Below are 14,586 nucleotides of genomic sequence, written 5' to 3' on the forward strand. Positions count from 1 at the left end.
TCTCATTCGAAGGCTCATAATCAGCCGCCTGACGGGTATCAGGCGACTGTTCCATCCTCCCCGAGTCGGCCATTTCGTCCGACTCGCACTCATAATCGACCTCTAAAGAGGGGTCGTACTCACGTGGTGAATCACCACGTGCACTCGCAACACCAAGTGTTGTGCGAGTGGAAGACACTACGGTAGACGGAACGTCTACCGCAAGAGATAACAATGCGTCACCCGCGGCTGCACGAACCGCAGCCGAAGGTTCAACACTATCCTCACCCCGCATGAATTGTTCCTTCATGCGATGGAATTTAAAATGATGGATCTGACCAATCAAAATCATTTTAAAAATTAAGTGGTCATTTAGCGACCACTCCACCTAATGACATTCAGAGTGATTGTCGTTTAAGGGAGGGGTGATGTAACGGGGTGTATCGTTACATGAAATTAACAATAAAAGATTGTTAATTAATATTATCCAAAAGGTAGATAATATTTGGAGGAAATTACTTTAAATAGTAATTTCCTGAATTCTTATCCATAAATAGGTATAGACCATTATGTCTATTTATTCCGCAGACTAATCAGCTGTAGAAGTAATCAAAGAGAGTTACGAGATAAGATAGATAAGAATTCATTTACATGTTTAGTATTAGTTTATAGTTAAGACAACATTTACAAAGATAGATTAACAAAGACACTTAACTATATTAATACAGTTTTCATTTTACACTCTTAAGCTAACTTGCCTTAAGAGAAGTCTTCCTCTATACGTACAGTGTACGTCACCTAACGAGAGGCACCACTCACATCTGAAGCAGTGTGAAGTGGACTTGTACTGAAACAGTACAAGTCGCAGTGCCCCGTTACACTAATAGATTGCTAGGCTGCTGCTCGACCTGGTACTCAAGTATTACGACATAAAAACCTGGGGTGGGTCTAGACATTCTCAAAGTTGATAAGTTAAGTAGTTCGACAGCCTTTTGAACGTTCTATCAAGAAACAAAAGTCTGAGTCCTTGCATTACGGGCTCTAGCAACGTTTTACCGGTGAGTATTAATAATCACTAGAGATTTTGTTGCCATATTCGCTTTCGTTCAAGTGTTTCACAAACACCAGAATCATTTGTTGGGCCTTTGGAAGCTTGGAATTCACTGCACGCAAGAGAAGCAGGTGCAAACCGCTTCCTCGCTGTGCTAGGGTGCTAGCGACGAGAAGAGGTACTTTACGTCACGTCCAGGTGAGCCTTAAAATTGTTCAGATCCCGCTGCACGAAAATGGCGCGCGCGGGATCCTTGTAGTTACCGCCCAGTTCTAAACTACTTATTCTGTGATTACACTCGATAATGTTTGTTATTGTTATTACAATAAATTACTTTTTTGGTTTTTTGGAGATTCATACCTGTCAACAAAATTCCACTTTTAGAGGTGTCCGTAGCATAAATTGGGTGTGTCCGCAGCAATTCAGTCGAACTTTTGAAACCAGTTTATTACTGTCATGTCGCAGACTTATTGGCATCTAGATAGTCACTACACAATAGTTTTCTTTGCCTAATAGAAGTATCCCCCGTATGGCGACGCATGAGCTTATTGCCCTTGAGGACGTGGCCAAGATGCCGGCACCTGGGCTTTGCATGCCTGTCAACATTACTTTCAGTCCGGACAGTCGTATTGTAGCCTTCCTACATGCCCCAGGTTCGCAGAGTGGTCTTTCACGTCAATTGTACGCGCTGGATGTTGGCTCCCGCCTTGTGTACCTGCTTGCCGCTCCACCTAACCAAGGCAACACAGAAGGAAATCTTAGCCTCGAGGAGAAACTCCGGCGTGAGCGCCAGCGACAGATGGGAGTTGGAATCACATCATACGCATGGAATCCTTCAACACTTTCTCAGCACCTATTGTATTCTATTCAAGGTGACATTTACTTACAAGAACAGCCTGGGGCAGAGATCAAATTGCTCTTTGACAAGAAGTCGACTGGTGCTGCTGGAAGTGCAATTGATCCGCAGTTTTCACCGGACGGAAGATGGGTTGCTTTTGTGCAAGACAAAGAGCTTTACGTGATCCCCACTTACGTGGTAGAAGGTGGACAAAAGCCGGAGCAAGTGACTCAAGGAGCTCGAGAAATCGACGGAAAAACTAACGGACTTGCGTGCTTTTTGACGCAAGAGGAGCTTAGTCGTTTTCGTGGCTTCTGGTGGTCGCCTGACAGCGCACACCTTGCGTTTGAAGAGGTTGACGAAAGCCACATTCCTAAATTTAGGATCATGCACTCAGGCAGCGCTGAGCCGACGGGAGATGCGGCTCAAGAGGACCATCGTTATTCCTTTGCAGGTGCTGCTAATCCCACGAGAAGACTGGGGGTCATTTACCTGGGACATACAGAGCATGACATTAGAAGTTTGCAACATAATGCGCAAAATCGAGGCATCCCTACGCCCATTTGGATGGACTTTTCCGACCAAGAGCCGGACTTTTATATTTCGAGGGTGTATTGGTTGCCAGACCAGACGCTTGGAGTACAGAAGCTGAATCGACTTCAAACAGAAATTACGTTCTTACGTTTCGATGTGCAAACGGGACGCTCGAGGACCCTCATTCGAGAGTCAAACCCGGTGTGGATCAATGCAACCTATCTCTACCGTAATATTGAAACAGAGAGCAAGACATCGTTTCGCTTTTTGTGGGGGTCCGAGCGCTGTGGATTTATGCACCTATATTTGTACGAATACACGTCTGGAGAATGTGCGGCGCGTCTTCTTGGAGCTGTGACCAGCGGCGAGTGGAGTGTGGAATCTGTAGAGGGTATCGACCTGGCGCAGGAACTTGTCTTCTTTTGCGGTACAATGGATTCACCGTTGGAGCGGCATTTATATGTAACCTCACTAGTTCCGACAAGTGACCCACCGCGTCTTCCTACGCGACTTACTCATGCTGAAGGCATGCATACGATCGTCATGGATAGTAATTGCCGCATGTACGTTGATGCTTACAGCAACACAACGTTGTCGCCTCGTGTGATTGTGTGCACTGTGCCCTCGAAGGCACAACTAGCCGTAGTGGATCATATTAAATTGGTAGAAACGGCAGACACTGGGGCTCTCGCATCTGCCAAGCAGGTTTCAGTATCTGAATATATTCAAAATTTGGCTTATCTTCTTACAATGGAGCAGGAAGACATGCGTGTAACATTTTTGCAGGCCCAACGTAAACTGTGCATACCAAGGATTATATCGATTCCGACACGAGATGGCAAAGAGATGCTTTATGGAGCTGTCTATTTGCCCGATCCAATCATTTACGGTGATGGCCCGTATCCAACAATGGTGAGTGTGTATGGCGGGCCGCATGTACAGCGTGTTTCGCGCATGTGGGCGATGACTGTGGATATGCGAGCGCAACGATTCCGTGATATGGGGTATGCCGTGCTTAAAGTAGATAATCGTGGAAGCTTTCGTCGTGGATCAGCTTTTGAAGGTGCAATTAAGCACTGTATGGGTACGGTGGAAATTTTAGATCAGCAAGATGGTGTTCGCAAACTTATAGATGAAGGAATTACTATCGAAGGACGCGTAGGAGTTTATGGCTGGAGCTACGGGGGCTACATGGCGGCAATATGTCTAATGAAGACGCCAGAGACTTTTAAGCTCGCTATTGCCGGTGCGCCTGTAACGAGTTGGGACGGCTATGACACGTGTTACACAGAGCGCTACATGTCAACGCCGCAGCTGAATCCTACCGGGTATGCAGAAAGCAGTGTCATAAAATCTGTTGATAAAATGCAGGATGGACAGAAGCTGATGCTCATCCATGGTTTGATCGACGAAAATGTTCACTTTCGCCACACTGCTCGCCTGATTACCGCATTAATCAGCGCACGGAAGCCCTACGATTTGTTACTCTTTCCTAGTGAGCGTCACTCGCCACGCCACTTAGAGGACCGAATTTATATGGAGCAGCGTATTGCAGAATACGTTGAAGCCAATCTGTAAAAGCAACACTTTTTTATACAATTGCTGCTTACTAGAGCCTAATGCTGACAATTCAGGTAAGTAGTGTGATATAATCGTAATTTACAACAGATGGACTAAGTTTAAGCACTCAAATCCAATTTATTAGCGTTAATTTCCGCAACTACTGCTTCTCCGTAATATCTAAAATCGCTCCAGTGAGGCTTGGATTGCACGCTGAAGCTCGTCGGTATTATCAGCACCACGTTGATTTAATTCCTGCTGTGGTGTGCACTCTTGAGCTGATAATTCCATTGCACGACGCAACTGTTCATCGAAATCATTTGCTTCACTTGTAGCAAAGACATTCTTTTCAATCTCTCCCAGAGATGCATTAATTGCTGCAGACATTTGCGCGTCAAAATTGGCATCACTCGCAACAGCATGACCTTGTAAAGAAGCTTGAACGGCAGACTTCATTTGCTCTTCTTCTGACTCGGCCTTTGCCTTCGCCAGCAGCTCAGCCTGGATAGCTGCAATTTCACTTATTTGAGTAGCTTCTTCAATTTCTTTGCTTTCCTGATTACTTTGAATTGGCAACATCTCTCCTCCTTGTTCAGCAAGAGATGCGTTAAGCGTTTCTTCTAAGCTTCTATCCATGGAGTTAAAATCGTTGCGAGATTGCTAAATGATTTTGATACCGACGTTAGCTGCAAATACTCTGGCATTAAAAAGCGACAAATACAAAAAATTTCATACCACTAGTACTTGTTCCAGTTGCGTTACTTCTGTGTGCTCGATATCGGATTGAGACTGTATCCCTTGCTCCACACGAACTATATCGTGACTCATTTCACGAGAGTTTATTCGATGCGAATATCCTATATGCCGCTGCTCCCATCGACCAGGGGTCTCATTAATTAAATTTTCTCGATGATCAGGCCCCACAAGTGAGTCGTAGTGACCTCCACCATAGTAGCTTAATCTAGAATAGCAGATTTGATATTAGTTTATAAATTAAAAAGTAATCCTTTCTTAGTGAGCGCACCGGATGGGAGGTCTGCTGCGCGCAAGGCTGCTATTCTCATGGAAACACCGAAGTTTACGAAAACCATGTTGAAAATCATAGGCAAACACTTCAGCTGGACGGTCGTATAATTCGCACAACGCCTGCAATTCCGGGTCGTCACCCCAAACACCATCACGTCTCTTGATACGCAAGTAGCGCATAAATGCTGTCATGTCGCCCACCACGTAAGGCTCAAAATATTCTTTTTCACTTTCCATGTAATTCATACATGCCGCACGGATAAGAGCATGATGACTGTCATCACCATACACCTGGTGACTCACAGATCGAAAAAGACAGTTGCCATCACCCGCAATATCAAAAACTCTCAGCCCCAACGTTGACAGCAGCGAGTCTCGGTAGTGTGCAAATCTTGGGTTGTGTGCTTGAATGACTCGGCAATGTGTCACGCTTGGCGCTCCAACTACAGTTTTTCTTTGCTCAAGCATACTTCCATGATTACTGTGTCCTAAATGCTCTCCAACAGGTGCCACTTTTTCGGGCGTAAATTGAATCCATTCGTCAAAACGATCATCGCGTCCAGCATATCTCACTAGAAGTGATTCTCCACCCGCTTTCACTGCGAGCGCTTCTTTCCATAAGCTGCTGTGGTTACCACCAGGACGTACTTCGATCTGCTGCGCTTGTCGAATCGGAACACAATCAGTCGGTGCCTGTAACAAACACACATACTCCTATTACGTGCTGAAAACGATGCTATTAATATATATATTAACCTTTGTGCCTGGATGTGACAACCGGCCCGAGTCTATAGGTAACCACTGGTGCCAAGAGTTGTGCATATTAAGAAATTGCAATAGCAAATCTCCGTCAGCGATCTCCAAAACTCTAGCCGGACACCAATTGCCAAATACATTCCGGGCATCCACATGGTCACCTATGGAAATTTGGCGTCTCCACTCGATGTCAAAATCATTAACGCGCATCATCTCTACCCAAACAAGTAAAACAATTGCACGAAGTCGCGAGAAGAAATTAATTCTATTAACGATCTAGAACGAATTCAAATGACCGTAGAACGCACCATCTTCAAGCTCGGATTCTTCGCTTAATGCGTGGTTTCGACCGTCCATGGTATCATCAAAACGCTCCCGAAATGACGGCTCGCACACCATGTCCAAGACTTCTGGAAATGTGTTTTTACTTTTGAATTTACTCAATGACATTCATTGTGCCGATTCATTAATTACGCGTTTAGGGCTCTTTTATGAATAATTATCTTGATTGCGCTTCTTCCGGGTCTTGCTGGAATTGAAATTAATCACGGTCTTAAAATATACAAAACTACTTTTTTATTCACGAGCGAATTCGAAAAGCAGCATCCTGATGTGTCGATGCAACATCGGCACTCTATTCCATCGTCGTCTACGGTGGTGTCAGCGCAGCGCCCTTAAATATGAGATAGGCCTTAAACCGTATGTGCAGCACCGTTTATCGTCGAATTTCCGGAAGCAGCACAAGACATAAAAAAAAGTCGAGTACCATCCATGAACATACACGCGTGAATCTTGGATACTAATATCTGCACCTCGCCGCAATACGAGCATCGCGATGCGCTTCAGTCCGTTCTAGCACTAATATAGCAACATATTTGCGATCGCATTTTTAAATTGATGTGCGCGCCCTCAAGCATCTACATAACAGAGCCGCTGTGACTGTGAAGTGCCGTTGAGGACATCGCAGTTTTCTTCACAAGGTTCAGTGCCTACTCGATAATAGTTTGAGTTCGCTCGAGCCGCACTCGAATGTCTTAATGATATGTTTTGTTAGGTATAAATACTGCTACGTTTCCATTTATTACGTGAATTTAAGTTTTTCAGGGGTTCTGATGCATCGGACGAGTGACTCAATGCGTTGATATCCACAGCTTGCTCTACGATTCCCACACCGTGCAGAGCTACTAGGCGGATATTTCTTTTCCATGGATGAGAAAAGCGTGCGTTTCTTTAAGGTGATGCAAAGCACTCATGTTTAAATTAGCTTTAGAATGGCCGCCCTGGGTAGAGCTGCTAGGGGGAAGGGTCGTTGTCCATCCTGCCAGCTTTCACATGCATTTTGTAGTCTCGCGATTTTAATTTGAAGCTCTACGGACATAATTATAGTCATATCCAATAATACGTAGAAATTTCCATCGATGCAATGCCTGTCATGTGGAGGCCGGAGCGTAACATATTGAGATTAAGATCGACTGTAACTTATTTTCCTGACTTGCTATTCGATAATACAGTCCAAGCGGCTTGCACCCTTTAATGATCAGAACCTTAATAACAATGAAGTCTCACGAGCTTAATGCAACGACTCGCCAGCTGAGCTCAACTTTCCATTTACTCTTCCATCTTAGTATCGCCATCCTCATCTTCCTTTACGTCTGACACCTCGACGGCATCAATCTGCAATCGAAGACAACGTCACGATAAGAAATACATAATAAGTCGACTGATGCCATATTCTTACGTAAGGCTGCAGCTCGGCGCCTTCAATAATCTTAAAAGGATGATCTACGCCCACCACGGCAATTGTGATATTGCTAGATGTAAGATTGTGATTGCCCTGAAGGCAGCCACGCGCGCCTTGAAGTGCGTGGTGGATGAGCTCGTCCTTGCCCACTATAAGTATTAACGACGTGTCAGCAATACATCCATTTCCCGTCCTCTCGAACAAATCAACTTTACACTCACAATTAGGAAAGCTCTGAAAGTGTTTTTCCAGGTATGTACGCGCCGACTGTGAGCGTGCACCGATGGCGATACCCTTATATTCATAATAGTTTCCGGAGGGACATGTCTGGTATAGGTGCACGCCTGTTTTCTGTGGCAATATCAACAGAATGAGATCGCCTTCTTTTCATTCACAAGATGGTTACGGATTACGCACGTCCACACCAGCAACTAGCAGTCCCACACCATATGGGCGACGAATATACGACTGCGTGCACTCCTGCTTCTTGTCCGCAACGTCAGAAACCAAGCGACCCACGGTAATGGAGCTTCCGTAGACAAATTTGTGATTGAGACTTTCTGTGCGCATGAATCGCGCTAGCGTACGTGCATCGGCGGTGAGACCTGACATTACGATGCCCATGTGCTCGTCAATTTTGAAGACCTTGTTCTGGTGCTCGGCCAGCTCTAGACTCTGACGCTTAATTCCGCAAAGCACCACAAACTTGCTGGACGTGAGTCCTAAGCACGCGCTGCCCTGTTTGACAGCCTCCATGGCGTAGTCAATCTGGTGCAGGTGACCCTGTGGACTCCATACCGTCACGTCCGTGTCATATTGATTGCGGAACATCTTTTTGTCGTCGTAATTAGCTCAGTACGAGGGGGAGAAAAGATATGGCAGCATGCACAAACACAACACTGTAATCAAAAGGAAGGAGCTTAAAATTGTATTAATTTTAATTTTTTAATGTTGTGTTGTAATGTCCAAGTTTAAAATCACCGCGTTGTTGTTCTAGACGGCGTTCGTTTCGATCGATGTTACAGTCCCATTAGTTTGCAATCGTATTTATTCAGCACAAGGTCAATTGAGCAGCTGGGATTGCAAAGCTCAAAATTCGAACTATTAAGAGCCACGAGGCCAAAACCGTCCCAAGATAGAGGAACACACAAAACTTATCTTACTTCAGTTGACATTTTATTCATTAGTTTTTACAATGTTTAACATTTATCTTATGTTGATGACCTGTGCTGACTTTGCCCAACTTTTCACGTCCGTTTGTTCTCACTACGGATACATCAGGTTCGTGCGTGGGTGTTTTATCGCAATTTCTCAATGGAAAAATAAAATAGGAATTAATTTATTTATCGAAATATCAAGACCCGGTGCAACAAGCAATTGTAGTGACCATCTTTATGGGAGGTCTCAATGAGGGCGTTGCCCGGACGGAATTGTTCCGATCTCATCCGGCTACGTTCAGTTTGGCATTTTAATCAACATTTGAAAATTAGGAGAAAGCTATATTGATTTTAAATATTTACCTATAATGATTTTACAAGGTATTTCTATAAAGTTACCGAAGTATGTTCGGAATGGATGGCTGATTGTAAGAGGGCACCTTCGCTAGTACTGCTTCAGTACTAGCCAACCTGCACTGATGACAGTGAAGGTGAGGTGCCATGTAACTGGCTAAAGTTGCCCTAATGTTACACAGTCCCCTTTAAGTACACTTGGTGTACTTAAGGGAATGGTCAATTACTAAATTAAAGCAATTAGACCCAGCACTCGGGTGTGGTTTACATTTGTGACCAACCCTTGTGTATGTGATACACATAGGTGCATTCACATTAGGAGGGATGACGCCTAGCGTCATCCGTTACGCGAGGTATCTAGAAAGATACGCTCGCAATATATACTAAGTGTTATCTATTGAGAAGACATTTTGATTGGTAAACATAAGTATTTATTTTTAATACGATTAAATATAAATCAGTCTAAAAACTACTTCATACTTGGTAAGTGCGCACGAAGAGCCGGATTTCCGCTCCCGTGACTACACTTTACTAGAGTACTTAGTGCGTTGGGTGAGGTCGTTAAGGCGCCAACCAACTACCTCACTGCACGCAAGAGAAGACGGTCTAACCGCTTCCTCGCTGTGCTAGGGTGTGTATCTAAGTAGAGCTTGGCTGCATTACGACGTGCCCGCCTACACTTGGTAGCACTTGAAATCCTTCCCACGACCCGCATCTCTGCGTGTGTACGTGATGATGAGCCTCAATATTGATTAGGCTCATTTCCCCACCTCTCCGAACATCATCGGGAGGTGGCAGGGCTTATGGCGCAGAGACTTGGTAAACAAGCCCTGTTCAGTCTTCTGGGTAGTCCTCCTGAGCAACATGTTGCTCACTTAAGGCAGTCTGAGGCGTTCGTACTCGGACAGCGGATAGCCGCGTCCGAGGCACAAGGCTATGCCGCGGCGGAGTCCGTCACTCAGACTCAGGATGAGCTGAGGCATGGGCCGGCTCGGAGCGAGGCTTTCAACAGGACTGTTGAGATGCTCTCTGCCCGGCCGCATCAGCCGAGGCCCATTGGGATGAATCCGCCCAAGCTCGATGGAACTGAAGCGCACACGATTGTCCACTGGTTTTAGAGGTGAAGCAATGCGGCCGCAGCTCATCGAGGACGACAGCCGGATAATGTCGTACGCAATTTGCGACCAATAGCGCTCAGCCCGTCCTCGGCCCTACTATGCACGAATACATCGTCAAAGTAATGGGGCGCGTAGGCACGGTGCTGACGCATCACGTGAGCCACCACTCGGTTGAATGTCGCTGGTGCGTTTTTCAAACCTTGGGGCATCACAAGCAATACCCAAAGCATACCGCTTTGGGGTGCTTACAGCTATTTTGGCTACATCGGACTCTTTCATGAGTACCTGAAAGTTCACATCAAGGGCACGCCGTTCCATATGCTGTCCCTGCTCGATTGCCGACTCAAACACGCTGGACTCTCTATCCATCGTCTGTTCCTTGGCCTCTTGTGACGCCTCTAGCTTAGCCATTCACTGCGCTTGTCCCGTCATCAGGCCCACCGACCTTTCTTCCGTGTTTCGTAGCATAACCTCTGCCTTGACTTATAATTCTTCACCTTGTAGACTACCGTCCCTTTCGCAACCACCACCTGTCTTAGGCCCCGAAATGGGGTCTATTACGCGGGCGGCATGATCCATTGGGCTCATAGCCTATTAAATGTAGTGATGTTAGGCAAAAGTAGAAGTGTCATTTTTAGTTAACTACCTGCTACGTAGGTTACGTCTGTTAACAAGGCGCTGTCATCGCTGACCTGTCGAAACGTGTTCTTTTATCTGGCACACCGATGCAAAATGATTTGGAGGATTTTTTTGCGATGGTCGAATTTACCAATCCAAACATTCTTGGTTCGCCAAGCGAATTTCGAAAAGAATACCTGGACCAATATTGACTGGATGTAAACCAAACTCAATCGACCAGAAACGGCAAGTGCCCTTGCTTCTGTACCCACCACCATGAGCGCAAGCAAGCAACACCTTCCTAGTCTTCCGTATTTGTCGGCCTTCGTGCGTAATCTCTTCGCTGAATAACCTTGTTGCCTTAATTGCCTCCTCCGGTGTCGAATGGGTCTCATAAATATGTTATGGAGGTGGAACAAGCGGCACGATGAAGACCGAGTATTAATGCTGGCGGAGTTGTAGCGATGCACACACTGAAAGAAACGCAAAAAAATATTTAACACTGTAACAATACCTGCTCCCTATAATAATAGTTCTTTGATTTTTAAGGGGTGTGGCTATACCACTTCCCCTAAATCAAAGCATTTATTGCCCAAAGACCATGGTCGTAGCGTCATGGGAAGCCCGAGTATTTTTTATATTCCGTACCGGGAGCTCGGGTTCAAGGGCAGGCCATTTAAAGACATGGTCCTCTTACAACTATCGGTCTACTGTCTCGTGAAACTCGAACGAATCCAAGAGTGGCTAGACAATATTTTTATTTGCTTCACGACGGGCATGTGAATTTGAATTGGAAGAGTATTATGTCGACGATTAAAATGACAAATGGTTCTACAAAGATACGAATACGGTGTCCTCAAGCCAGCTGGATGGGATTTTTTCATTGGTTTAAAATTTAAATCGTCGTAAGAGTGAGAAGCTCGGAAATATGCGTGTAGATGGGAGATCGGACGACAAAGATGACGATGGAGAAAAAGCAGGCGATAGCACGTTTTCTGGTTCGTCGAAAAAAAAGAAGAAGACTGCGACTCGAGCGATTCGAATGACTCGGATTGGGAATCGATTGTGGATGAAAATTCCTTGTCATAGGAAGCGTTGAATGAAGAGGACGCTCCGTCGTGGGTGAGTTCAGACAATACATCGGCTTTATTTATTCCGATTGGCGTACTGCGAAGGTCTAGACAGAAGCAGAAACAATTACCACTTATCCGGCCAGTAATGTGACACGGAGGAGAATAAACCAGGCGTTGATTAGCTATGAGACTCAAGGTGCATTTAAATTTTGATTTAGCTACGGGACACGGGTGAGTTTATATTTTTTATGCGTCTGATTCGCTATAAGTCGGGGCGGGGGTGTGCAGCTAGCAAAGAGGGTGTACATATAGAAAAGAAGGGAATTGTTAAATACACCACATACCCACATACACCCGCAGTAGGTAGTACGCACACTAAGGTTTTCTATGACCGAGACAAAACTCATTCTATAATGATACAAATGGAGGACGCTATTCAACAGACAATCAATTGGCACTTAACCCTGACATAACGTTCCCCGAGCGCGAAGACCTCGTAGCACATATCCAAAATAATGGCCTGACGAGCGTTTACGCATAAATTATCTAGCAATCGGATATAAACGCAACACTATTCAGATGGGCTGCGATCGTGGGCACCAATACCATAAGATTGTGAAACCTGCGGTCACTACACAGAAGCGCCCAGGCAGTAGCACGCGTCGCAGTAGTTGTCCTTGGAAGGTAATTGGCAAGAAACAGATGGCCGTTATTTAGCACATGGAGCTAATCTGTGTACATTTCCATGGATCAAGCCTAGTTTGGATCCGCTGCAGCAGAAATTTAGCTCCGCAACACTGGAATGATGCCAAAGGGCTCTCAGAGGTGGTAAATGGAAATCACTGGATAGCTGCAGCGCTTGCTGCAGATAGTTCAATGACACCTGTGGTTGCCTTTTGGTTGCATCATTCCAGGTTGTGGAGACTAGCTTTCGGCTGCAGCAGGTCCAGAATAGGCTGGATCGATGAGATTTTTTTTAATATAAGCTCTCTTGTTACGGACGTTTAGCGCCTTCTCAATTTGAATTTTGGATGTGGACTGTTGTGCGGCGTTGGAGTTTGCGCGCAGTGTGGTGCGGTGCGGGTGTGGTGTATGTGGTGTATTTAGTAAAAACTGTGGTGTATTTAACAATTCCCTAAAAGAATTCAATTTTAACACACTGTTTTAATCAATAGAAAGGAATAATTTATTCTTTGTCTGCACAAAAACATGCAGCGAGAACGATGTTGGCCGATTGCTATTAAAATCCGAAGTGATAGGCTCGAGGTTGTATGCTGCGATGTGATGAATAATAATGTTGCCAATCACGAAGCGGCCGTGCTGCGACCTATCAACATTTATATGCTGCGCTTTAATGGTTGGCCAGCAATTATGGCCACCTCGGGTTCAAAATTGATTACGTCTTGCGGGACTCCACCTTCGACGATGAATTCGCCAACGCTAAGAGCTAACAAAACACACTGCTTAGCGGGCTTCAGCGTGACAGCACACCGGCAGAAAGGATGGTTATTTTTTTGTAATATCGAAGTACTTAATAACCCTTTGTAAGACCTTTGACGAGTGCATTCGACTCCCACTCACAACATTGAGCAGACCTGAAATTGGATGATCCGTCCCGCTCGGAATATTGTTTGGCCCCATTCATACGTTTTGCTGTCCGAAGTCACCACGCGCATTCATCCGTCCATGTTTAATTAAGTGAAAACCTTAGCGTTTCTTTAAATCCTTGGCTTCATTTATTGCATGTTTCGCCGTTTGATGGTTGCGTCATCCGTGATGACGGCTAGCGTCATCCGTTACGCGAGGTATCTAGAAAGATTTGCTCGCAATAAATATTCGTGTCATCTACAGAGATGACATTTTTAATTGGTAAAAATAGGTATTTATATATAATACGATTAAATATAAATCAGTCTGAAAACTACTTCCTACTTGGTAAGTGCGCGCGAGGAGCCGGATTACCGCTCCCGTGACGACACCTTACTAGAGTACTTAGTGCGTTGGGTGAGGTCGCTAAGGCGCCCACCACAACTACCTAATGGCACACGAGAGTAGACGGTCTGACCGCTTCCTTGCTGTGCTAGGGTGTGTGTCTAAGTAGAGCGTGACCGCATTAAGATGTGCCCGCCTACAAAGACATTCGTCCATCGACATCTCGAAGGTCTCCAGGCATCTTCCCTCTTAATGTGAATGCACCTATGTGCATAAATACACAAGGGTTCATCACAAATGTGAACCACACCCGAGTGGTGGGTCTAATTACGTCTTTTGAGTAATTGACCATCCCCATAAGTACACCAAGTGTACTTAACGGGGACTGTGTAACGTAAGGGCAACTTTAGCCCGTTACAGCATCCCCCTTAAAGAACAAATATACATTTTAAAATTTGTCAAAGAGGAGCGAGGAACTGCGAGCATCTATACGCGCCGCTAGTCACTCGATCACTCTAGCGCACGTGTTTCCATACACGGCGCCCAAGATGCCACCTAAAAGGGGCCACGTTGGTGGGTCGTCAGCGAAGACGCCCACTCAACCTCGCACTAAGCGCACGCGCCGCGTTTATTCGTCGCCGCGTCTAATGCCTTAGTCGGAACGCCGACAGCCACTGCGGCTGTCGCGTTAACAGGGCTAAAGGATCCATCCCACTTTAACAGTGAGGATGTTGATCCGTCGCTCATTGTCGACTACAATGAGTCGACACCGTTGCCGTCACCTCATAGTAGTGATGCGGACAACGAGCTCATGAGGAGTGATGATGCGGCATTATTGCCCATCCAAAC

General features: G+C 45.5%; 3 protein-coding genes across 3 annotated transcripts; 1 reads left to right on the plus strand and 2 right to left on the minus strand.

Annotated features, from left to right (window-relative positions):
• Window positions 1-1,381: 1,381 nt before the first annotated feature.
• CCR75_002046 (uncharacterized protein) lies at window positions 1,382-6,152 on the minus strand. The gene is made up of 5 exons (XM_067960146.1): window positions 6,053-6,152; window positions 5,745-5,959; window positions 4,987-5,681; window positions 4,698-4,923; window positions 1,382-4,622 (listed from the first exon to the last, which is right to left on the minus strand). Exons 1-5 carry the CDS (start codon window positions 6,141-6,143, stop codon window positions 4,143-4,145), a joined length of 1,707 nt encoding a protein of 568 aa, XP_067815398.1. The 5' UTR covers window positions 6,144-6,152; the 3' UTR covers window positions 1,382-4,142.
• Window positions 1,560-3,980, plus strand: CCR75_002047 (uncharacterized protein; the record flags this gene model as incomplete). Its single annotated transcript, XM_067960147.1, has 1 exon — window positions 1,560-3,980. One exon carries the CDS (start codon window positions 1,560-1,562, stop codon window positions 3,978-3,980), a length of 2,421 nt encoding a protein of 806 aa, XP_067814789.1.
• Window positions 6,153-6,396: 244 nt separating the features above from the next.
• Window positions 6,397-8,324, minus strand: CCR75_002048 (uncharacterized protein). Its single transcript, XM_067960148.1, has 3 exons — window positions 7,903-8,324; window positions 7,483-7,836; window positions 6,397-7,418 (listed from the first exon to the last, which is right to left on the minus strand). The coding sequence occupies exons 1-3, from the start codon at window positions 8,314-8,316 to the stop codon at window positions 7,353-7,355; spliced, it is 834 nt and encodes a 277-aa protein (XP_067815327.1). The 5' UTR covers window positions 8,317-8,324; the 3' UTR covers window positions 6,397-7,352.
• Between the last annotated feature and the right edge of the window lie 6,262 nt (window positions 8,325-14,586).

This window comes from Bremia lactucae, linkage group LG1 (assembly GCF_004359215.1).
Source record: "Bremia lactucae strain SF5 linkage group LG1, whole genome shotgun sequence".
Classification (NCBI taxonomy): Eukaryota; Oomycota; class Peronosporomycetes; order Peronosporales; family Peronosporaceae; genus Bremia; species Bremia lactucae.

What these genes read in the sequence shown, in the direction of transcription:
- CCR75_002046 (XM_067960146.1), bottom strand. Translation starts at nt 6,143, where the DNA reads ATGGTGTGCGAGCCGTCATTTCGGGAGCGTTTTGATGATACCATGGAC. An exon ending in TGTCACATCCAGGCACAAAG is followed by an intron (nt 5,682 to 5,744) that starts GTTAATATATAT and finishes TGTTTGTTACAG; the next exon opens with GCACCGACTGATTGTGTTCC. An exon ending in CGCAGCAGACCTCCCATCCG is followed by an intron (nt 4,924 to 4,986) that starts GTGCGCTCACTA and finishes CTGCTATTCTAG; the next exon opens with ATTAAGCTACTATGGTGGAG.
- CCR75_002048 (XM_067960148.1), bottom strand. Translation starts at nt 8,316, where the DNA reads ATGTTCCGCAATCAATATGACACGGACGTGACGGTATGGAGTCCACAG. An exon ending in TGCTAGTTGCTGGTGTGGAC is followed by an intron (nt 7,837 to 7,902) that starts GTGCGTAATCCG and finishes ATATTGCCACAG; the next exon opens with AAAACAGGCGTGCACCTATA. An exon ending in GCGCCGAGCTGCAGCCTTAC is followed by an intron (nt 7,419 to 7,482) that starts GTAAGAATATGG and finishes CTTCGATTGCAG; the next exon opens with ATTGATGCCGTCGAGGTGTC.